General features: G+C 45.3%; 1 protein-coding gene across 2 annotated transcripts; it reads right to left on the bottom strand.

The window, feature by feature from the left end:
* Positions 1-445: 445 nt before the first annotated feature.
* On the bottom strand, positions 446-24,643 carry SELENOO (selenoprotein O). 2 transcript variants are annotated; one of them, XM_080574815.1, is made up of 9 exons: positions 23,699-24,341; positions 22,607-22,810; positions 21,466-21,646; positions 17,936-18,066; positions 17,305-17,585; positions 16,808-16,958; positions 15,034-15,219; positions 13,774-13,930; positions 446-13,115 (listed from the first exon to the last, which is right to left on the bottom strand). In XM_080574815.1, the coding sequence occupies exons 1-9, from the start codon at positions 24,304-24,306 to the stop codon at positions 12,930-12,932; spliced, it is 2,085 nt and encodes a 694-aa protein (XP_080430941.1). In that variant the 5' UTR covers positions 24,307-24,341; the 3' UTR covers positions 446-12,929. The 2 variants fall into 2 exon arrangements, with proteins under 2 accessions (XP_080430941.1, XP_080430942.1); XM_080574816.1 differs by lacking the exons at positions 446-13,115; positions 13,774-13,930 and adding an exon at positions 16,641-16,688 and having other exon boundaries at positions 15,097-15,219; positions 23,699-24,643.
* Positions 24,644-24,668: the final 25 nt, after the last annotated feature.

The following is a 24,668-nucleotide window of genomic DNA, read 5'->3' as shown; positions in this document are numbered from 1 at the left end:
TAAAGCATCTTCACTTTCAACCTAAAAGTCTATTTCTTTAAGCAGAATTTAAAAATCACATCCTGTATCTGTTAAGACCAGGTGGTTGTTTTACTTTTTCTTCCTCCCACCCCTCTCCTTCTTACACCCTTGGGATTAAAGAGGTGTCAGTGTAGGTCTTACAGCCATGTAACTAAGAGGGAAGTTTCCCTTTGAAAAAGGAAAAAGGTCCTTACCCTGCTCCAAACATACTGCCAAAAAATGCTGGTGAGGCAGAAGACTGGCTGTGATAAGTCACTCCTCAGAAAACACTGCAAAAACGCTATGTGAGATTGTGGTGATCCAATCTGGCCATCCGACGTTAACACAGAGCTAATGTTTCTACAGCAATAAGTCCGCTGAATGGTATGGTTAACAGAAAGAGTCTTTCAGGAAATAACAGGCGTGAACAAGGATATCAAAATTGCATTTAGATTTTTTTTTAATAAAAGAATTAAAGAAAGTAGCAGCACTTGTTTGAAAAGAAATAAACAAAACCTAAAAACATTCCAAAGTGAGAGTTGACAGTAAAACATCAGACAATTGTAGCTCTATAAGCTTATGAAGCAGAGTTATGGTGATACCTTGAAGCCTTGAGAGGAGTCCCACTGCCAGAAGACTCTCCAGTTTTGAGATCTGGGTACCACCTGCTTGTAGGCAAGGGTAGATCACAGAATCACAGAACTGTAGGGGTTGGAAGGGACCTCGAGAGATCATCGGGTCCAACCCCCCTGCCAAAGCAGGTTCCTTAGAGCAGGCTGCCCAGGTAGGCGTCCAGATGGGCCTTGGATATCTCCAGAGAAGGAGACTCCACAACCTCCCTGGGCAGCCTGTTCCAGTGCTCCGTCACCCTCACCGTGAAGAAGTTCTTTCGCATGTTGGTGCGGAACTTCCTGTGCTCTATCTTGTGGCCATTGCCCCTTGTCCTGTCCCCACAAACCACTGAAAAGAGGTTGGCCAAATCCCTCTGTCTCCTACACTTAACATATTTGTAAACATTAATAAGATCCCCTCTCAGTCTTCTCAAGGCTGAACAGACCCAAATCTTTCAGTTTTTCCTCATAAGGAAGATGTTCCAGGCCCCGTATCATCTTTGTGGCCCTCCGCTGGACTCTTTCCAGGAGATCCCTGTCTTTTTTGTACCAGGGAGCCCAGAACTGGACTCAGTACTCCAGGTGAGGCCTGAGCAGGGCAGAATAGAGGGGGAGGATCACCTCCCTTGACCTGCTGGCTACGCTCCTTTTAATGCACGCCAGGATCCCATTGGCCTACTTGGCCACCAGGGCACACTGCCGGCTCATGGTCAACCTGTCGTCCACCAGGACCCCCAGGTCCTTCTCCTCAGAGCTCCTCTCCAGCAGGTCATCCCCCAGCCTGTACTGATACATGCAGTTGTTCCTTCCCAGGTGCAGGACTCTACACTTGCTCTTATTAAACCTCACTTGGTTTCTTCCTGCCCAGCTCTCCAGCTGGTCCTGGTCTTGCTGAATGGCAGCACAGCCTTCTGGTGTGTCGGCCACTCCTCCCAGCTTTGTATCATCGGCATACTTGCTGAGGGCAGACACTATTCCCTCGTCAAGGTCATCGATGACGATGTTGAACAAGACCGGACCCAGCACTGACCCCCGGGGAACACTGCTAGTCACAGGTCTCCAGCCAGACTCTGCACCGCCGACCACCACTCTCTGAGCTCGGCCAGTCAGCCAGTTCTCAACCCTCCTTACTGTCCACTCCTCTATCCCACACTTTCTCAGCTTTGCTAACAGGATGTCATGGGAGACAGTATCAAAAGCCTTGCTGAAGTCAAGGTAGATGACATCCACTGCTCTCCCCCCATCTACCCAGCTGGTGATGCCTTCATAGAAGGCTACAAGGTTGGTCGAGCACGACTTCCCCTTGGTGAATCCATGCTGACTACTCCTCATAACATTCTTCTCTTCCAATTGCTTGGAGATGACATCCAGAACAAGCTGTTCCAACACCTTTCCAGGGACAGAGGTGAGACTGGCTGGCCTGTAGTTTCCCGGATCCTCCTCCTTGCCCTTCTTGAAGACCAGAGTGACATGGGCTATCCTCCAATCTTCAGGCACCTCTCCTGTTCTCCATGACCTTTCAAAGATGATAGAGAGCGGTTCGGCAATCACCTCTGCCAACTCCCTTAGCACACGTGGATGCATCCCATCGGGACCCATGGATTTGTGTCCGTTGAGCCCACTCAGGAGCTCCCCAACTACCCTCTGGTCAACCACGGGGGAGCCCTCCATTTCTCAGCCCCTTTCTCCCCCCCACCAGGGTCGAGGAGTCCCGGGGGGGAGTCCCTGAAGCAAAGACAGCATTCAGTATCTCCACCTTCTCGACATCTCCCGTTACCAGGGCACCCCCCTCGTTCAACAAGGGACCTACATTATCCCTAGTCTTCCTTTTACTGTTTACATACTTTAACAAAAAAAAAAAAAACACCTTTCTTATTATCCTTTATCTCTTTTGCAAGCTTCATCTCTAGGTGGGCTTTAGCCTTCCTCGTCACATCCCTGCGGGCCCTGAGAACACGTTTATACTCCTCTCAAGAGGACAGGCCCTTTTTCCACATTTCATAAACCTTCCTCTTCCTTTTGCTTATCAATGAGCTCCTTGCTCATCCATGCAGGTTTCCTGCCCCCCTTCCCCGATTTCCTACTCTTAGGGATGCACCGATCCTGAGCTTGGAAGAAGTGCTGTTTAAATGTTGCCCAGCTCCCACAAGCACCCTTGCCTTCTAGTAATGTAGCCCATGAGATACCCCCAAGCAGATCCCAGAAGAGGTCAAAGTTGGCTCTCCAAAAGTCCAGGGTAGCAATCCTACTTTTAGCCTTACTTATTCCACCAAGTTCCATCTTGAACTCCACCATCTCATGGTCGCTGCATCCCAAGCTGCCCCCAACCTCCACATCCCTAACAAGCCCATCCCTGTTGGTAAGGACAAGGTCCAGAAGCATCCCCCGCCTTGTCGACTCCTCCACCACCTGCATCAGAAAATTGTCTTCAACGCATTGTAGGAACCGTTTGGACTACGCGTGCCTAGCCAAGTTGCTTACCCAACAGATGTCTGGATAATTGAAGTCCCCCATGAGAACCAGTGCCTGGGATCGTGAGGCTACTACCAGCTGCTTGTAGAAGGCCTCATTGACCTCCTCCTCCTGATCTGGTGACCTGTAGTACACCCCCACAACAGTGTCCCCCATACCAGCCCACCCCGTAATTCTCACCCACAAGCTCTCCACTTGTCCTTCACCCTCCCCCAGGTGGAGCTGGGTACACTCTAATTGCTCCCTCACATAAAGGGCACCTCCTATCTGTCTCCCTCGGAGACTCCCAGGAGCCCCTCGGGCTGCGGATTTCTTGCTGCAGCCCAGCCACCTGCTCGAGGAGTTCCTTGAGCAGGGCACACCTGCACCCACGGCAGCCCTCTCTTCCCTCAGGACCCAGGGGGCTTCCAGATTCTGGAGCTCCCCGCAGTCTCCAGCCTGGACTGCCACTTCCCCCCTCAGGAGATCCACCTGAGTGCCCACATGAGCCCAGAGAGGCCCTATCTCCTCAGTTTGGGTTGCCACCTCGGACCGGCTGCTGCGACAGGTGCCCACCATGGCGAACTCTAGGTTCTAAGAGGCAGAGTTCCCTGAGGAGAGGAGGGGAAGAGAAAGGGAGGTGGGAAAGGGAGGAGAGGATCCTCCTCGCACTTCTCCCTGCCCCACGCGAACTGCCTGCGCTCACTGCCAAGCCGGCCCTGTTAGTTCGTCATGTTCGGGGCGCTCCCTAGGGCCTGCTCTTACAGCGCCAGGGGGTGTGTGTGGGGGGGGGCTGCCGTCACCCCGGCTCTGCCCGCAGCACGGCACAAGCACAGCTCCTGCCTGCTCGGGGCTGGGGCTCTGACCGACGGCTCTGTGCCGCGATACTGGGGGGTTAGGGGTTGGCTCCGTCCGTCTCCCTGCCACGAGCCCTCCCTGCAGCCGATCCGCGTGAGGTGCTGGTTAAAATGGCGGGAACTTTATAGCCACAGGACCAAGTCCAACCGAAGTGTTTTTAAAGAACACTGTTGGTGCTAAAGAGTCACAAATTCATTTCGAGTACAAGTCGTTCTACACAAGCATAACATTTGTTTAATAAGAATTACTTTCAACTATTTCATGTACAAGTTATAAAAAAAAAGCAGCAATTTATGATTCAACTATTTAGACTCCCAAATGTTATAGACTCTTATTTCCTTCTCTCTAAAGAACTGATCAGAAAGATAAAGTTCTTACCTAGATTAAAATTGGTTTAATTATCCCTAACAATCTCCCACTGACACATTGTTCCAGAAACAAGAATGGAAGAAGCTGTCTATCATCAGGATGAAACTATTGTCAAGCCCGTGAAGAGCACAAGTACTCCATTTGGATTCTGGTCATCACTTTTATTCATACAAGGCATCAGTATTACCACATGCACTGAGAAACCAAGCATTTTAACGCCAGCACAGTTACAGAATCAGAGAATCATTAAGGTTGGAAAAGACCTCCAAGATCATCTGGTCCAACCATCACCCTACCACCACTGTCACCCATTAAACCATAGAATGGCCTGGGTTGGAAAGGACCTTAAAGATCACCTAGTTTCACCCCCCCTGCTCTGGGCAGGGTTGCCAACCACTAGAGCAGGCTGCCCAGAGCCACATCCAGCCTGGCCTTGAATGCCTCCAGGGATGGGGCATCCACAACCTCTCTGGGCAATCTGTTCCAGTGCCTCACCACCCTCTGAGTGAAAAACTTTCTCCTAATATCTAACGTAAATCTCTCCTGTCTTAGTTTAAAACCATTCCTCCTTGTCCTATCACTATCAACACCTGTAAACAGGCATTCTCCCTCCTGTTTATACACTCCCATCAAGTACTGGAAGGCCACAATGAGGTCTCCCTGGAGCCTTCTCTTCTCCAAGCTAAACAAGCCCACTTCTCTCAACCTTTCTGCATAGGAGAGGTGCTCCAGCCCTCTGATCATCTTAGTGGCCCTCCTCTGGACCCGTTCCAATAGCTCCACATCCTTCCTTTGCTGGGGGCCCCAGGCCTGCATGCAGTATTCCAGGTGGGGTCTCACATGAGCAGAGTAGATGGGGACAATCACCTCCCTCTCCCTGCTGGCCACCCCTTTTTTCATGTAGCCCAGGACACAGTTGACCTTCCAGGCTGCAAGCGCGCACTGCTGGCGCACATCCAGCTTCTCGTCCATCAGGATCCCCAAGTCCTTCTCCCCAGGGCTGCTCTCAAGTTCTTTTTCGCCCAGTCTGTATAAATACCTGGGATTGCCCCAGCCCAAGTGCAACACCTTGCACTTGGCCTTGTTGAACCTCATGTGGTTCTCATGGGCCCACTTCTCCAGCCTGTCCAGGTCCCTCTGGATGGCATCCCTTCCCTCTATTGCACTGACTGCACTGCTCAACTTGGTGTCATGTGCAAACTTGCTGATGGTGCACTCGACTCTGTTGCCTATGTCGTTGATAAAGATGTTGAAGAGCACCAGTCCCAAGACCGACGCCTGAGGGACACCACTTGTGACCGGCCTGCACCCAGACATAGAACCGTTGACCACAACCCTTTGGCTGTGACCAGCCAACCAATTCTTTATCCACCTAACAGTCCATCCTTCAAATCCATACCTCCCCAATTTATAGAGAAGAATGTGGTGAGGGACCATATCAAAGGCTTTGCTCAAGTCCAAGTAGATGACATCCATTGCCCTTCCTTTGTCCACCGATGCCATCATTCCATCATAGAAGGCCACAAGATTGGTTAGGCAAGATCTGCCTTTCGTTAAGCTATGCTGGCTGTCTTGGATCACCTCTTTATCTCGTGTATGCCTTAACACGTGTTCCAGGAGGATCTGCTCCATGGTCTTCCCAGGCACAGAGGTGAGGCTCACTGGCCTGTAGTTCCCTGGGTCTTCCTTTCTCCCTTTCTTAAAAATGGGAGTAATGCTTCCCTTTTTCCAGTCACCGTGGACTTCACCTGACAGCCATGATTTTTCAAATATGATGGAGAGCAGTTCGGCAACCACATCAGCCATCTCTCTCAGCACACCAGGATGTATACCATCTGGCCCCATGGACACGTACAATTTCCTTAGGCGGTCCTGGACTTGTTCCACTGTCACAGTGGGATGGAATCCACTCCTCTCACCCTCTCCTCATGGTTCAGGGTCCTGACAGCTCCCCACACCTTCCTTTCAGGTAGTTGTAGAGAGCAATAAGGTCTCCCCTGAGCCTCCTCTTCTCCAGACTAAACAACCACAGTTCCCTCAGCTGCTCCTCATAGGACTTGTGTTCCAGGCCCTTCACCAGCTTCACAGCCCTTCTCTGGACAAGCTCCAGGGCCTCGATGTCCTTCTTGTAGTGAGGGGCCCAAAGCTGAACACAGTACTCGAGGTGCGGCCTCACCACAGCAGAGTACAGGGGACAATCACCTCCCTGGTCCTGCTGGCTATACTATTGCTGATACAAGCCAGGATGCTGTTGGCCTTCTTGGCCACCTGGGCACACTGCCGGCTCATGTTCAGTCAAGCATCAATCAGCACTCCCAGATCCTTTTCCTCTGCACAGCTTTCTAGCCACTCTCCTCCAAGCCCGTAGCGTTGCATGGGGTTGTTGTGGGCACAGCGCAGAACCTGGCAGTTAGCCATGTTGAACCTCATTCACAGAATCACAGAATGGTAGGGACCTTGAAAGATCATCTAGTCCAATCCCCCTGCCAGAGAAGGAACACCTAGAATCACAGAATATCCCGAGTTGGAAGGGACCCACACGGATCATCGAGTCCAACTCCTGGCACCACACAGGTCTACCCAAAAATTCAGACCATCTAACTAAGAACACAGTCCAAATGCTTCTTAAACTCCGACAGGCTTGGTGCCGTGGCTGTGTCCCTGGGGAGCCTGTTCCAGTGCCCAACCACCCTCTCAGTGAAGAGCCTTTTACTGATATCCAACCTGAACCTCCCCTGTTGCAGCTTGACTCCATTCCCTCGGGTCCTATAACTGGGCACCTAGATCAGGTTACATAGGAATGCGTCCGGGCGAGTTTTGAATGTCTCCAGAAAAGGAGACTCCACAACCTCTCTGGGCAGCCTGTTCCAGTGTTAAGTCACTCTCACTGTGAAGAAGTTTCTTCTCACATTTCAGTGGAATTTCCTATGTTTTAGCTTGCACCCATTGCCCCTTATCATCGGATGTCACTGAGAAGACCCTGGCTCCATCCTCCTGACACTCACCCTTTACATATTTATAATCATTAATGAGGTCACCCCTCAGTCTCCTCCAAGCTAAAAAGACCCAGCTCCCTCAGCCTTTCCTCATAAGAAGGACGCTCCACTCCTTTAATCATTGTGTCTCTTCACTGGACTCTCTCAAGCAGTTCCCTGTCCTTCTTGAACTGAGGGGCACAGAACTGGACACAATATTCCAGATGCAGTCTCACCAGGACAGAGTAGAGGGGGAGGAGAACCTTTCTCGACCTACTAACCACACCCCTTATGATACACCCCAGGATACCATTGGCTTTCTTGGCCACAAGGGCACAGTGCTGGCTCATGGTCATCCCGCTGTCCACCAGGACCCCCAGGTCCCTTTCCCCTACACTGCTCTCCAGCAGGTCAGTCCCCAACCTATACTGGTGTCTGGGGTTGTTCTTGCCCAGATGCAGGACTCTACACTTGCCCTTGTTACATTTCATTTTCTCCCCGCCCAATTCTCCAGCCTGTCGAGGTCCCACTGGATGGCAGCGCAGCCTTCCAGCGTGTCAGCCCCACCTCCCAGTTTAGTGTCATCAGCAAACTTGCTGACAGCGCACTCCATTTCCTCGTCCAAGTCATTGATGAGTATATTGAACAGCACTGGTCCCAGTACCGACCCTCGAGGGACTCCACTAGATACAGGACTCCAACTCGACTCCGTCCCATTAACCACAACCCTCTGGCTTCTTCCCTTCAGCCAGTTCACAGTCCACCTCACTACCCAATAGTCCAGACCACGCTTCCTCAGTTTAGCTGTGAGGATGCTGTGAGAGACTGTGTCAAAGGCTTTACTGAAATCAAGATAGACTACATCCACTGCTTTACCATCATCTATTCACCTGGTTATGTCCTCAAAAAAGGGTTGGTCAAGCACAACTTCCCCTTGGTGAAACCATGCTGACTGCCCCTAATGACCCTCTTATCCTTGCTATGCCTATAGACAGCGCCAAGGATAAGTTGCTCCATCACCTTTCCAGGGATGGAGGTGAGGCTGACTGGTCTAGTGGGGCACCCCCCTGGTAGGCTCACTGACCAGCTGAGTCAGGAAGCTGTCTTCCACACACTCCAGGAACCTCCTAGACAGCTTCCTCAGGGCTGCGTTGTATTTCCAGCATATGCCTGGGAAGTTAAAGTCCCCCATGAGGACAAGCACTGGAGATTGAGCAACTTCTGCCAGCTGTTTGTAGAATGCCTCATCCATCTCTTCATCCTGGTTTGGCGATCTGTAACAGACCACCCCAGGATGTCCGCCTTGTTGGCCGCCCCAATCCTTATCCACATGGACTCTACCTTATCATTCCCTACCCCGCTCTCAACAGCATCAAAACACTCTCTGATATAGAGCCATGCCACTGCCCCTCCTCAGTTGCCTGTCCCTTCTGAAGAGCTCATAGCCATCCATTGCAGCACTCCAGTCATGGGAGTGGTCCCACCACCACGTTTCAGTGATGGCAACTAGGTCATAGTTTTCCTGCCGCACAATGGCTTCCAGCTCCTCCTGTTTGTTGCCCATGCTGCTTGCATCGGTGTAGATGCACTTCAGTTGCAACACTGCCCTCACCCTCAACCCTGGGACTGCTCCTCCAGGCTCATCTCTACAGAGCCTCATTTCACCCTCGTCCCCCCTTCATACCTAGTTTAAAGCCCTCTCTATGAGCCCTGTCAGCTCCTGGGCTAGAATCTGTTTCCCCCTTTGAGACAGGTGGGACCCCTCTACAGCCATCAGGCCAGGTGCTGAGTAAACCTTCCCATGACCAAAAAAATAAAAATAAAAAAACCCTGCAATGGCACCAGCCTCTCAGCCATGTATTGATCAGCTGGGCTTTTAGTATCCCTCCCTGCCACTGAAGGGATAGAGGAAAACGCCACCTGCACACCCACTCCATCCACTAACCACCCCAACCCCCTGAAGTCCCTTTTGATAGCCTCCAAGCTTCTCTCAGCAATTTCATCGCTGCAGCCTGAATTATCACTAAGGGATAACAATCGGAGGGGCGAACAGGGACAGGAAGTTTCCCCACAACTCTTCAGGCCCAACCAACCAGACAGTTTTTAAGCCAATGAAGTGTACACCCGTCCAGGCCTTGAGCAGCCACCTCCTTCAGGAGAATGCTGTAGGAAACGGTGTCAAAAGCCTTCCTGAAGTCTAGGTAGACCACATCCACAGCCTTTTGCTCAACAACTGGGCACATCAGTGAGGCTGGTCTTCTTCTGGCACTCCTCCAAGCAGTTTCCTATAAAGGCAAAGGCTGCCCTCAGGAAGTCCAGGGTAGCAGTTCTGCTAACCCCTCCCCTTACTTTTCCAATAATCAACACCACTATTAATTCATGATGGCTATACCCAAGACAGCCTCCAATCTTCACATCACCCACAAGTCCTTCTCTGTTAACAAGCAAAAGACCCAGTCGGATGCCATCCCCAGCTGGCTCTCTCACCAGCTGTGTCAGGAATTTATCTTCCACACACTCCAGAAACCTCCTACACTGTTTCCTCTCTACTTTGTAGTATTTCCAGCAGGCATTTGGTAAGTTGAAGCTCCCCGCAAGAACAAGGGCTAGTGATTCTCCCACCTGCTCGTAGAATATATGATCTGCCTCTTTGGCCTGGTTAGGTGGCCTGCAAGAGACTCCCACCATGACACATGCCTTGTTGGCCTTCCTGCTGATTCTTACCCATACACACTCAGTTCTGTCATTGCCATTGCTCAGCTCCAGACAATTCAAACACTCCCTAAAATACTGGGCTACCCTCCCACCTCTCTTTCCTAGCCTGTCCCTTCTGAAGAGTTCGTAGCCATCCATTGCAGCCCTCCAGTTGTGCGAGCCATCCCACTGTGATTCTGTGACAGCAACTACGTCATAGCCCTCTTGCTGCACAACGGCTTCCAACTCTTCCTGTTGGTTGCCCATACTGCGTGCACTGGTGTAGATGCACTTCAGTTGGGCTAGCGATCCTGCCATTTTTTTTGGGGGGGAGAAGGCTTAATTCCTGCACAACCATTCCTGGGCTCTTTTGTGATTTCTAACCCATCAACGTCCCTTGTGCCTTTGCTGCTTCATGGCTCTCCATCCCCTACCTCAACAGGGGCAGCACACCAGTGAAGTTGGTCTGAAGTTTCTTCCAGTTGAATTCTAGCAGAAATATTAAGAGCGTAGTCGCAGCTGGTGAACATACTGTATCTATTACAAATCACAGAATCATTAAGGTTGGAAAACACCTCCAAGATCATCTGGTCCAACCAACCACCAATGTCACCCACTAAACCATGTCCCTAAGCACCATGTCCAACCTTTCCTTAAACACCCCCAGAGACAGTGACTCCACCATATCCCTAGGCAACCTGTCCCAATGCCTAACCACTCTGAGAAGAAATGTCTCCTAATTTCCAACCTAAACCTCCCCTGGCACAACTTGAGGCCATTCCCTCTAGTCCTATTGCTAGTTATCTGCGAGAAGAGGCCGACCCCCAGCTCCCCACACCTTCCTTTCAGGTAGCTGTAGAGAGCAATATGGTTTATATTTCGTTAAGCCAAAAGCTTGGGCAGAGCTCCTTGAAAACACTGTTCTTCTCTGTGTCCCAGAAGGAAAGATATAAACTGAGAAACAAAATCAGCACAGTTATGATTATCTTGGAGCAACTTTTTCCCCCTCCAATTAATTCCTTTTGAACAAAAGACACCATTGGTTCTCCAAATTTTTCATGAGTATTCTTGAAGCGTCTTTCGAATTGCCAGCATATACCTTTCTCATCCCTCAGTTCTATTTACCCAGCACTGACTTTTTAGGTTTTCCATTAAATGGTTTGGTTTCAGTAGCCCCCAAGTTCAGAGAAAAAATAATCCCTGATGACAGTAATTTCATCAGTCAAACTCGTACAAAAATAGGTTATTTCTAGCAGACTAGATTGTTTCTAACATACTGCACCAGCAAGTATTACTTATTGTTGCCCACTTCTTAAAGGAACTTCCTCTTTCAACTACACCATTCTTCCATGGACTAGATGAAAACACCCTCAGGTTTATCCTTTTCAGTAAGGAAATGCTGCAGTGAAGAGTTGTTAGAGAGATTCTAATTTGTCACAGACATTCATCATCAGCTTCTCTAGGTCAAAGGCAAGACAGAATCATTGTTTACATTCAAAACATTGAATATTTACCGTGGCAGCAACAAGAACAAACTGATTATTAACAGATGGATAAGCACAGCCCAACTCTTCTCCCTGTTTTTCCTTAACTCATGCTTTGAGGAAGACTTCAAAGAGCACAATTCAACCTGAGCTAATACCAAACTTGCACAGGGTCGGAAGAAGAATTTACCAGAGTGCACTTAAATTCACAGTGTAAAAGAGTAGCCTCTTTGGAAAAGAGAAACCTTTGCACTAGGCCAAACTTGCCCAAGATTTCAGGTATCTGAACCAGTGACAAAGCCTTTTAGAAGTAAGTTCAGAAAGCTAACTAATGCCTTTAAACTATGGTTATTTTGCTGATATTGCAATAGTGACAACTGAATTCCCCCTGAAATCTCAGCTGAAACCAACAAAAGACTATCAACAAAATTTTCAAGCAGGTCAGCTCCCATCCTCCTCCCATTATCCATTATAGTCTTTTACACAAGCTCAAATAGTATGTTCCCGAATGGCATCTTTCGGCGTAAACGTTTTCCAAAGACCATGGAAGCAAAGTAAGTGGTATAAGACCAAAGTGGGAATGGAAGGACCCCACTGACCAATGTGGACAGACAGCTACCCCACCTGCATGCTTTTTGTACAAGGGGGCTATATTGAGAATACACAGACAATAGGGTCACTTACATATAACGTTGATGCTAACGGGGTAACTGACCTTGCCTGAGTCAACTGGCTTACAAATTGCACCCATGATTTTAGTAAATGTTTACACACGCATCATATGCAAATGTAAAGAACCTGAATGAACTTGTCTATCAAGATTTTCAAGTGCAAATATACAGTCTCCCTTAGTTCTGCTCTTTATATATTATACCTAAATAAAACAAACAAACAAAACATTTGATTTCCCTCCCCAATCCCCTGCTTGCACATACTCTAAAAACAAAGATTAAATATCAATTTAAGTGTTCACAAGAAATGAACTACTTAAATGAAATCATGGCTTAAAACAAGCAACACTGAATCTATTCCTCCACTGAAGAGGACTGAAAGTCCCTGCATAGAAAAAAAAGCAGCAAATAAATGTTAGAAGTACTATTAGTTAAGACATCAGACAAAAATAGATCAGATTCCTGACTTGCTATTTTTGTCTTCACATAACAACTCCATTTGGATGTTCAAAAGTCAGTGTGCTCCAACACAAAATATTGCTTTCTACTTGCTGTGTGGTATGAATAAAGCAAAGACTGTCTCAAAAACAAATATTAGTGACGTATACAGACTGCCGATTGTTATTGGTTTGTTCCAATGATCCATAATCGCTCCAAATTAAGCACAGCTGAAGACTGTTGCAGGTGCATCCAAATGTAGGGTTGTTTCTATAACCTAACAGCACTTTGACGTTCGCCTTGCTGAATTCTTCACTGCTGAAGGAGGATCAGAGTCTTCAGTTTACAGCAAGAAATAAAACAAGGCAGTTACGAAGATCATGTAACACAGAGCTCGGAAGCCCACAGTGGAGGTTTACTGCAGTACGGTAGTCTGCTTCTGGTTGCTTGAGCACAAGCAGCTGCTGCAGCTGTTGCTTCCTCCTCTTCTGTGTCTCCCTTCACCTCTGTGAAACTTTCTGTTTCTTGGAATGGATTCTCCAAGAGTTTCAATACATTTCTTACCTAGAGAAAAAAACAAAGTATGGTTACGATAATTTAGAAAATGAAGGCAAAATGATATACAAAAGAACCTCAAACCAAGTAATGATTTAGTATATTGTATTCATATATTGTATTTAACAAGCAAATTCCAGACAAGCCAAATATTAAACAGATGAACAATATCTATATAAATAAGCTGAAAGTAATACCTGGCTGAATTTGTATCTGCATGGAACTCAAGCTCAAACAACTTAAAACGCATGTCTTAAATACAAATTATTTTGTCATACTTCTCAGAATGCATTAATTCACCCTTACTTTGCAAGTAGGGATCTACATGCTGATCTCCACAGATGAAAGCCAAGGCTTCTAAAAGATACCATTCAGCAGTAAGGAAGTTAATCCCCAGCCATCTCCCAAGATAAAACCTTTGTCTTCGCTGCCTTCAGAATGGCTAAGTGTCCTGTCTTAGGATCAGGTTCAGATTCATATTTTCAGTTCCTTTCTTTGCTCTGCAGCCATTAAAACCACAGCTCACTCACAAATAGGAAGGCCTTCCAAATAGTAAATTCCCAATTCCCTTACAAACATGCTAGAATGAATCTCACCTAATGTTCAGCAGCAGCAGCACCACCACAAATCCATGCAAAACTAAAGAGATATTAAGCAGTAGTCTTACCTCTGAGAAATCCCCATTTTCAGCTGCTTCTATGGCATTCTGGGCAATATAATTTCTCAAGATATATTTTGGATTGTTGGAATTCATAACCTTCACACGATCAGTATTCCAGGCATCAACATCACTAATGCCTTCTATTTCTTTTTGTAAACGGACTCTGAAATTAAGCAAGTAGAAACAACTGGTTTGGTTCAAGAATCACATGTAGAAGTCTACTTGTTTCCTTGTTTTGAGATCTGTAGTTTGCAGTTCTTAAATATTACATCACCTATAATCCTCTCAGTTTATAAAACTCAGCACAACAACAAAATAAAAAAATGCCACTTCTTATATCATTTGAAAGCAGCATTACAGTCTATCAGCAGGTCATGATGATGCTCGAGCAAGCAGCACACACACTGCGGATTCCCCAAAGAGACACTGAGACACCTTGCCCCACACTGGTGGTCTGTGTGACACTGCTCTGCAAAAACCTTCACATTAAAAACTTGGCTTTTAAAGTATTTCTGTGCTTGTTTATTGGTTAAAACATTTGATGTTCTGATAAAAGAAAAAGGACCTGATACAGCTAAGACTGCCTGATCTGCCAGCTGGCAGGTATACTTGCTAAGATTCTCTGACCCATAGGAAAATGAGATCACAGCCAACCAGGTGAGGAAAGAAGTTTTGCTGCATGGATTAGGTCAGAAACAAGTAATGGTCTTCAAGGCATTTTCTGAATAGAAAGTCTCCAGCTAACACTGAGCTCTTAAGCTTCTAAGTTATACCTGATAAAATAGTCTGAACTTTTTCTGGCCTTGACTTCTTTTACAGTTACTCTTTGATTAAGAATACTTCTATTTGCTTTCTATATTAGTATATATACTTTTTTTCCTTTCAGAAAGAAAAAATGCAAAAGAATAAAACATGTAGAGGCCAGCCAATTCTAGTTACCGAGCACTTAATAGCTCACAATTGAGATCATGCTCCTGTTAGAATCAAGATCATTCTCAAAGTGCTTTTAATATCGACTTTATGCTAGTTCTTTTCTACAACACCCCCCTGTCCCAAAATCTAGAAAAAAAAAACCCACTAAAACACACAGAAGTCCTTTAACAACTCTAAATGTGTATCTGTGAAAGTTAATAGCATTCTCAGTTGCCTGCACCCCCCCGCCCCTCAGTCTGTATACTTTCAGACAGTGTTTTTCATGAGACATATACATCGTTATCAAACAAAACACAGAGCAAATATACTGCTAAGAATACTGGTAAACCTTACTTGTATTTTTCCAGCCATTCTGTCCAGTGTCTTTTATTTCTACTGAGTAAATCAGCTGCTGTTAACTGCTGCAGTTTAGTGAATTGTTCAATGCGTTCTAATTCTTTATTTATATTAGCTTTTGTTCCAAATAGTGCAAACAGTTGAGGATTAGACTGAGCCAACATCAGCATCATTGAGAGTTGTCTGGGAACAAGAGGAAAAAAACACATTAAAGTTGAGCTGCCTGTCAAGAATCATCTTTTTGCAACCATAACGTAGATACAAAAACATTCACAATGAATTGTGATTTCAATGGATAAGTTAAATACCAGTACTTCATAATTCACAAAACAAATTTATAACAAATTATGCTTAGTTTACTGTTCCCTCCTCCTTCTTCAGCGTGTTTAATTCACATTCCTGTGATATACAATGTACAGACAGTAGATCTGAAACTTTACCAATTGGATTTAGATGCACAATTCTCATCAAAACACCTTAATTTGAAAGGAATTTGGAATAAGGAATTTGACCTTACACCTAGGTACCAAGACACCAGAGAATGCATACTTTTTTTTTTTTTAATGTATTTTTCTAACATTAATACTGTAACAGCATTCAGAATATGTATACATCACCTACTAATCTCACCAATACTAAGAAGAACAGATTATATGGGGAAAGATACCTCATTTAAGTCACAAGACAAGTTTTTCTGTTTATTTATTTATCTAACCAACCTAAATTGGTTCAGGGAGGTTCAGGCTGGGTGTTAGGAAAAGGCTCTTCACCCAGAGGGTGATCGGGCGCTGGGACAGGCTCCCCAGGCCAGTCATCACAGCACCAGCCCTGCTGGAGTTCAAGAAACGTTTGGACAAAGCTCTCAACACATGGTCTGATTTTTGGGTGGTCCTGTGTAGAGCCAGGATCTAGACTTGATGATCCTTGTGGGTCCCTTCCAGCTCAGGATATTCTGTGATTACTCTCTGGCATCATACAACTAATTATATCCAAATCATATTTTCCTACTTTTAGTAAGCAGAGAGAAGCTGAGTGCTTTGATTTTTTTTTCAATTACATGACGTATTATCCACATGTGATCTACACATCTGACACACCCAAGTCCATGATTCCCAAGTGTTGCGATAAAAAAAAAAAAAAAAGACAAACTTACAGGGTCAAACACATTCTCCATTTTCCACTGCTCCAAAAAGCAGAAAACTGCTGCAATTGCTTTTATAGGGCAGCAGTTGAACAAAATCTCCTATTTTAACACACTCAGAGCAGCTAAGCTGCAGAACATGAAACATCAAATGGGACATGGACAGTACCAAACAGGTTGCAGAGTCTAAAGTGCTCATTTCACTTATACTTGGCGTAGAGCTCTGTTGGCTCAAAGTGATTATTGGCCAACTGTACATAGGACAGTACACTGGCAGCACACAGGAGTCATTATTGTTTAAATCCATTTCTTCTATAAAATATTTCTGTACTACTTCACTATCTGGCACTCTCTCATTGGCTCAGTCAGCAGGGAAAGTGGAGAAAAAGAAAGGAGAAAAACCAAAAACACAGACAACCTTAGCCCAAGAGCCCCCTTCTGGAAGTCACTGCTGAGTACTCACTAGTCACAAAACACACAGGAATTTACATTTTGGTAGATCACGATGCATCTGTTTAACAGTGAAATTTCCAAATTTAATATTACTAGAAAAAATAATATTACAGTTTATTATAGTAATGATGAAACTTAAAGCACTGGACAAAGTATTTAAGTAAACAACAGTATTACCTTGGATCCATCTGAGGCTTGAAAGCAACTTTCAATTCTTCCATAGAAGCACACTGACTTGCAAGCTTTTCTAGGAAATCTTCCAGTCTTGAAGGATCAGAATCTACTGAGAATGAACTCAGCAAGTAGAAAATGTTTGTGAAGTCTCCGCCTGAAAGAGTGCATTCTGTGGGTAATGGAACTGACAAACGGGCAGGAACACAGGTCCCACAAGTCCTTCCCAACCCCCCGCAGCAGTGTGGGTAGCCACTCTAGAGACAAACATACTGGTCCCTCAGCGAGGGTGCAAATATGACACAGGGGGCACCCTGTAAAAAGGCAACAACTGCCACACAACTCGCAAGAATGCAGTTATCCTTCAGTCTTTTTTTCTCTCAGATGACAATGTAGCCATGCAAGGCTGCTTTCTTGTAAGGTCAGGGTGAAAATTACAGTTTGGTGCAGTTACAAGGTACTTATGGTCTATTAAATAATAACCTGATGCAACCTTCACCAACCTGTGAGATGCATGGTTTCGAGAAGTTCAGACACCAGCTTACTATCGTCTTCTAATTCCAACTGAATGAGCCCTAGTTTCTTCCTCATCTTCTGCAAATAATGTTTTTCAAATTCTGCATCATATTCCTCTTCCAGGATGAGTTCGCTGATTTCCAAGGGCAGCTCTGGAACTAAGGCTTCAGCGAGCTTCCCTAGATTCCACTTGCAAATCTCTGGCTGCTTGTTGTAAGCATAGCGCCCTGTATTATCAGAACCATTGCAAATGTGCTCGGGGTCATATCTACAAATGAAGAAATAGTTAGCATTCTTCTTGCTATCTGGACACGAATACCGTGTGAAGCCCTCTAGGAGACTAAAAAGCCCTGAAAGGGAACAATCCTCCTTAGACTGGAGGAATCCCACATGCTACAAGACCAGTCTAACAGTTAGAGATGTTGTCAACACAGTTATATTTCAAGGTTGAGAAGAATTACAGGACAAATAGGACTAGCTTAACCTACTTTGCTGTAAAGTGGGTTCATAAATCTAATTGACAGCTAATATATTAAAGCCATAGTGAACATCAGCAGGATTGTTCTATATAGCAAATTGATACACACATTTTGAATACTGTCCACAGGCCACACTGACCTGTCCATAAACCCAAAAGGGCCATAGTCAATAGTTAGTCCAACTATGCTCATATTATCTGTATTCAGCACGCCATGGCAAAAGCCAACACACTGCCATTCAGCAACCAGTCTTGCTGTCCGTTTCGTTATCTAAAAGAAAAAACATTTTCATTTTTCAACACAATGTATAAGCATTCATACATTTACAAGCATTTGCTAGTCCAAATGGATTTTTCTACTGCTCTGATGGGAGCAGGCTCTGGCAGTATGCCACATACACAAATATCTTGAAGACAGCTTGCTTCTCTCCTCCATTTATCAACTGCCTGATTCCTAAATCTCCCATTTCTGTTTGTTCCCTCTTTTACCTTCCACACTTAACTTGAAAGTCAGTTGCAGAGCTTCAAAACACAACTGGAGACAGAACACAGAAATACGGTAAACCAACATCAGACTTGCGTCCTTCTCTAGTCATCATGCAAAGACACTCTTTTGCTTGCTACTTATTTTAAAGACCCTTTAACTACAGACAGGAGAAAACAGCAAAAGTCTGTCAGATAAAATGAAGAACTATATGTGACAAAACTCAATGTAAAGTCAGCCTGCTGCTTTACTTCGTATGTAGGAGTGATTTACAAAAAGGTAGGCTGTTCAGACAAAAATGATACTTTGCTAGCAAGGTTCAGTCCTGATAAGCACTTACGCCAATCTGGCAAGAGTGGAAAAAAACCTAAGAGCTCACCTTTTAGCTAAACACATATTCCAAGAATGGCAATTTTATTGAAATCTAATTCTTCACTGAACACATGCTTTACCAGAGCTTTTTAGTTGCTTAACTCAGTGTTATCTTTTGTGGGAGCCTCAACTGTAATCAGTGCATGTGCTCCAACTGTCAAAAATAATGGAGTAATATTTTAAAATTATTTAATTTAGCCCGTTTGTCAAATGCAACTAGATGTGCCCTACAAAATCTAAAATTCAGGAAGCTAATGTGGCTTTTAAATAAACCTGGGTATTTCCAAATACCTTACTGAACTGCCATAAACAATTTCATGTAACCATTAGCTACAGTCTTTAAACCAAAATGTTGTCATAGCTAAAATCACTTATCTTCCCAAAATAGCTATCAACACACAGAAATTTAAAGTGAATATTCTCTCCAGGCTGTGGTGCAAGTGCATTTAATTAAGGTTTGAAAATGATGTTGTTAACAGAGGAAATGTTAGTTTTATGCACCTATCTTCAAACCCAGAATTCTTCTACTTTTCTTTTTTAAAAATGTGCAGTCCGATGAAGGAGGAAAATTAGAAAATTCTTGCTGTGGGGTAATCTAACAGGTAGTAAAAACTGTAAGTGATTGTTAGAACAGAAGTTTTTGGTTCACTTTGAGGTCTCAGGCTTCTACTTTTCCAATATGAGTTACTCTGCACATTTCTCCTGAATTCTGCTTCACCAGGTAGTTGGAAGTCAGTTGCCAGAAGGCACTCGAAGTCACTACATGTGTACAAAACTGATTATAAACCAGTAAGGGAGACACACCCTATGCGATGGCACTGTGCCAGAAAGATCATAAAATTTAGGAAAAAGGAAGAAAAAACCCACAAAAATACAGGCTGCCACAGACAGGATAAAAGCATTCCAGCAGTAAAGCAATTTGCGACTGCTGGGTATCTTTCTATGAAGGCATCACACTGCCAAGGTTCTGGTCAAAATAAATGCAGCTAATGAGAGCACCTGAAAGCAATTAAAGCTTGGATGCCACTCAAAGATGGGTATATTGATTAGAAGGAGACAGCTTTGTATTCACTTTGACCTTCAGCTTTTTTTAAATCACATTTTTCTACTGCTAGCCATACTAGAAAACAAGTATGGTATACATAAACAAGAGCACTCTCTTAAAAAACACGTTCATGCAAGTTTAAACAGCATCTACAAATTATTTTAAAAGTATAGATAATGGTGGTTATTTTCTGGTCAGCACTGCCAAATGCAATCACTTGTACTTTTTTCCTCCCGTTCTTCCACAGTACAAAAAGAAAAGATAAAAGCATGTTAGAGAAGAGCCGACAGCACTACCCTACTACTAAAAAAGATAGCAGGGACCGTTCAGATGGAGATGGCTATGGAAAATCTCCACTAAAGGAGGAGACAAAACATGACAATACAATGCTACGACAGACCCAGACTGGGGGAGCACAGCAAAAAAGATGAGAGACTGAGGAAAATAAGGAAAGCATGCCAAGATGGAGGCAAGAAATCAGTAGTAACTGGGCCAGGGAAAGAAGTTAGAGGCAGAAAGAGGTGGGACTGACTTGTGACAGTGAGACACAAGGGGAGCTGAGGGGAAAACAATTTGTTCACACACACTTCTGCAAAGATCCTGAAGTTCCATATTTTTTTTCTGCTGTCAGAAAGTGAATGTGCCATCAGCTACAGAGCAGTACAGACCGTGGTCTGTGACAATCTACAGTCATCATCGACTCCATTAATTCACATGTGAAAGGTCTGTCAAAGTTAACCTCTTCAGCACCCGAAGGTGAACTAAGCAACTGCTTGCTTTTTAATAACTAATGCAATTATGCACAAACTCAAAACTCAAACAAGTTAGAGAAAGTCAGATTTTAAGCCTGCCTTTTGTCTCCTCATTGCTCTGCTATGAACATGCATCACGTTGCTGTCACTAACAGATTATTTCAGATATCAAAGCATCACAACTGTTTTTAGTCAGACTCGTCAAGTATATTAGACCGTTACAAATACTCAGTAAGCAGAATAATAAGTATCACCTTCCTATTTGGATAGTAATATTTGAACTTCAGGTGACCTTTTGACTTCAAGTGAACTTTTATAATGGTTCTCCAGTAATTGTTAAGATCTAGATGTATACATTAATTGAAAATGCTTCAAAACCGTTTCTGATAAACCATCCAGCCTCTCCTCTGGGCACAACAGAACCACCCATCACTACATCATTTCTGAGATACATTTATCTCACTTGATCTTACTGTTCCCCAAGTTGGAGGTTTTGCAACTTCACCAGGAAAGTAGTCTCACTGCTTGACTGCCTTTAAACATTCAAATTGTAAAGTATGAAGTTAAAGTGACTTGCAGTCAGCATTTTTTTTTTTTTTAATAATTTGGAAAATAAGAGACAGGAAGTGACTCAACATTCTCAACATTTTATGAGACAAAACCTTGCAAATGCTATCTCAGTACCATTAATTCATCACCTGACTGTCAGAGCTAGGATTCTCCCTCGCATCCTAAAATGCTCTTAGCAAAATGAAAAAACAGTTTTGGGAAGCTCACTGAGAGCCAAGAAATCATGCCTTACTATTAAAAAGGTAAATGATTAACTGTTTTTATCAGTTTGGTCAATATCAGCACTGCTTTCATCAATAAATAGTTGTATTAAGAGTGTTTTCTCCAAAGAAAAGAGCAGTTCAAGCAATCAGAAGATACAAGGTATTAACCCACCCCAGTACCTAAGATAATTTTTTCAATTTTTGAACAAAGAGGAATTTTTGAAGAGCAACTTAGCTTTCTTACCTCTTTGAAGAAAGCAGCATTCCTCTGAATACTGTTGTCTGAATAAGCCTCCTGGATTTCTGGATAGAAAGTGCCGATCACATAATCGAGCATTTGTATTCGAATATCATTTCGGTTGACACTAGGACCCTTGCGTCCTGTGTATTCATCAGTAGGTTTAAAAATTTCAAAAGAACCAAATCTGTTGAAATAACAAAAACATGTTTTAGTATTAATTTTTACTATTATTTGAGCTAATTAACTTCATCCGATATTACATGTAGTAAAAAATTTGCTGTCATTGCAATATCATCTTTAGAGTTTAAGACCAATCCTTCAACGGACTGAGAGAAAAGACCTGAAGAATTCTCACACTGAAACTAACGAAACAAAGTTACTCAGTGCAAGGAAGCACATACATCCACATGTAAATACACTGTCAGATCAAGACCCTAGCTAGTACTGAAGACCAGCTCGTTAAAAGTTTCTTAAAACTGCTTCTACAGAAAAATCCTTATCCTGAGGGAACATACAGGAACACGACTTAAAATACTAAACTTTACATCATGTACATATGATATGTTTTTCCATACACACATGCACAGATATACATGCATTGATGTGTATTCCTTATGCCTCACTTTTCCCTAACATGATGTTGCCTCCCAAGAAACTACGCACCATCCCAAAGTCCTGTTTTGCATTGGAACAGGAACTCTGTATGCTTCTCAGGCGAGGAAAGTACTGTCTTAACGGTTTTACAAGATACCCCCAAACTTGGGAAGTATTGTGTCATTAGAATAGCTTGGAAAGTAAGGGTAGAGCTATAATCTACCAATACTACCAACATCTAAAAAAATCCCCAACATCTACATATTCCTCGCAGGCATAAACATGAAAAATCTCTTTCGAGATCTGCAGAACTTTCTACCACACTCACACCCCCAGTCCCTAGTTAACGTTTACCTGCCTGTGTGCAAGATGCCACCTCATCTCATCCACTGGGCTAAAACAGCTGCTTTCCACAGCCTCGCAAAAAAGTTACAAGATTCAACAACAAGAAACATGCAGATGCTACTGTTATAGAAATACAATTAAAATGATATTTTTGTGCTTCATTTTAGAAAAATAGTAAAAAAATAAAAAGTAGGCTTCTTTCTACCTTAGGAACGTAGAAGCTATTCTCAGAACAACTGTACACCTTTCTTTTTTTGGGTTTCCATCATAAAATATGTCACGAACAACTTCCGAGTCAGACGTCACGCAGGTTCCAGCCCTCGTTGTTGGTATTCCTAGGTGAAACATGGCCTCGCTACACAGGAACTCTCGTATGCTTGACCTCAGGACTTTACGACCATCAGCTTGTCTGTAGCAAAGAGACAGTGACAGGACTTAAGTCTTTTGGCTATAAAGGAAGGAGGACTCCTGCTTCCCCCTTAGCCATGGAGAAACAAGAACCGAGTTGTGAAGTGCTCTGCCCAAAATCACACAGCAAAATAGTGCCAGGTATGAGATGAAAACCAGATCCTCAGAGATCTGAGGATCTCTAAGAGTTCAGATTTGATAAACACACTAACTACGAGGACCACACATAATAGAAGAAAACTTTTCTAATTACAGATATCCTTTCTAATTGCTTTGTTTTCACAGATGCGGTAGAGACTTTCCGAAAATTATAAGAATCTGGACAAATATAATGTGTCCTACAGTATTTAAACTTACAGCTGTATTACATAACACATCACTAAAATAAATTCTGACCAGAACTGCCTTTCAATGCTAGTAAACTTTAAAAAAAATCAACTTTTGTAGTATTTACCCAATACTTTTGGGGTCCTTAACCAGTACACTGCAGAAGTTAAACAAGCACTGTAGCTGTCCGCTAACAAAACCCTGTTTTTATTGTTCACGGTGCAAGAAGAGCAAAGCAGAAAGCAACCAGTGAAACAAGCGACTTTTAAAGTTCACTTCAGAGTTTCCTATTAATAAAGTGGCTACCGCTGAGCCTTTTAAACACTGTTCTTTGGGCTTTTCTGGATGAAACGCCTAGGAAAGGATTCAGCCCACTCGGGCTGCCTCAGGAGCCGCAGCCTGACAGCAGACGCAACGCTCCCGCCACACCGGGAATTTTCGCTGAGTTTTGCTCGGGAAAAACCTCCCCCCGCATCATTTCGAGGTGCACAGGGGCTGGGAGCAGCACCCCCCTTTCCAGCCAGGTCCGCGCACCCCAAGAACCGGCCGGGGGTTCTCTTACCGGGAGAAGGGGGTGAGGCCGGCGCCCTTCAGCTGCATCTCCCAGCGGCCGCCCCGCGGGCCCAGCACCTCGCCCAGGTACATGGCGGCTCCGTCGCCCAGCTGCCCGGCGAAGCTGCCGAACTGGTGGCCGCAGTAGCAGTGTGCGGCCGGCTCCGAGCCCGGCAGCAGCCGGTTCCCGCTGAAGTACAGCGCCGCCTCGGCCTCCCGCTCCTCCATCTCGGCCGCGGGGCCGGCGGCTTCCAGCCCCAGCAGCGCCAGCGCCGGCAGCGACATGGCCACCAGCCGCGGGTTGCGCAGCGGCGTGGGGCGCACCCGGCAGAAGCAGGCGCCGGGCACAGCCCGCGGGGCGCTGTCTTCGGAAGGCTCTACGGGCAGCGAGCGCAGCGCCAGGTTATCGAACCGCAGCGCTCCCAGCCAGCCCCCAGCACCACCGCCGCCGGCCCCCAGCCCCGCCGCCGCTTCAGCGCCGCGCTCGGGGCTGCCAGCCCGTGCCGAGGACGCCGTTGGGTGCTGCATGGCGGCACGGAGGGCGCCGAAACGCCCGGGAGACCCCAGTCCGACCGACAGCAACGATCTACGCCTCCCGGAGCGCAGCGCCGCCGCCATTCGGCGCCTCCCGCCCCCGGGGCGGTGCCGCCGCCATTTTGCGCCTCCCCCAACGGGGCGGTGCCGCCGCCATTTTGCACCTCCCCTCTGCGGGGAGCACCGCCCGCTGCGCCTGATGCGCGCGGGGCTGAAGTTGCTGTAAAAGTCGGTCAAAGAAACTGTCGGTTTTTGGGAAGACAAAGACTTTTTGAGAAGACCCATTTTTTAGGAAGCAGACATTCTTTAGAGAGCAGGCATTCTTTAATTGCGGCGCCGGATGCACACGGATCACTCCACATGGTGTGCGCGATGAATTGTCCAGGCTACAGGGGTTATGTACAGTCAAAGCATATGTATTCATTCGTTTTCCAAAAATAAAAAAT

The sequence above is a fragment of the Anser brachyrhynchus genome (genome assembly GCF_964034855.1).
Source record: "Anser brachyrhynchus genome assembly, chromosome: 1".
Classification (NCBI taxonomy): Eukaryota; Metazoa; Chordata; class Aves; order Anseriformes; family Anatidae; genus Anser; species Anser brachyrhynchus.
This window is presented reverse-complemented; position numbering and strand designations above follow the sequence as displayed.

Bases quoted from the DNA above. Each gene is read 5' to 3' on its own strand.
- SELENOO (XM_080574815.1), bottom strand. From the start codon at position 24,306: ATGGCGGCGGCGCTGCGCTCCGGGAGGCGTAGATCGTTGCTGTCGGTC. The intron at 22,811-23,698 runs GTAAGAGAACCC...TCTTTGCTACAG, and splicing joins GGCCTCACCCCCTTCTCCCG to ACAAGCTGATGGTCGTAAAG. The intron at 13,116-13,773 runs GTAAGACTACTG...TTTTTTCTCTAG, and splicing joins AAAATGGGGATTTCTCAGAG to GTAAGAAATGTATTGAAACT.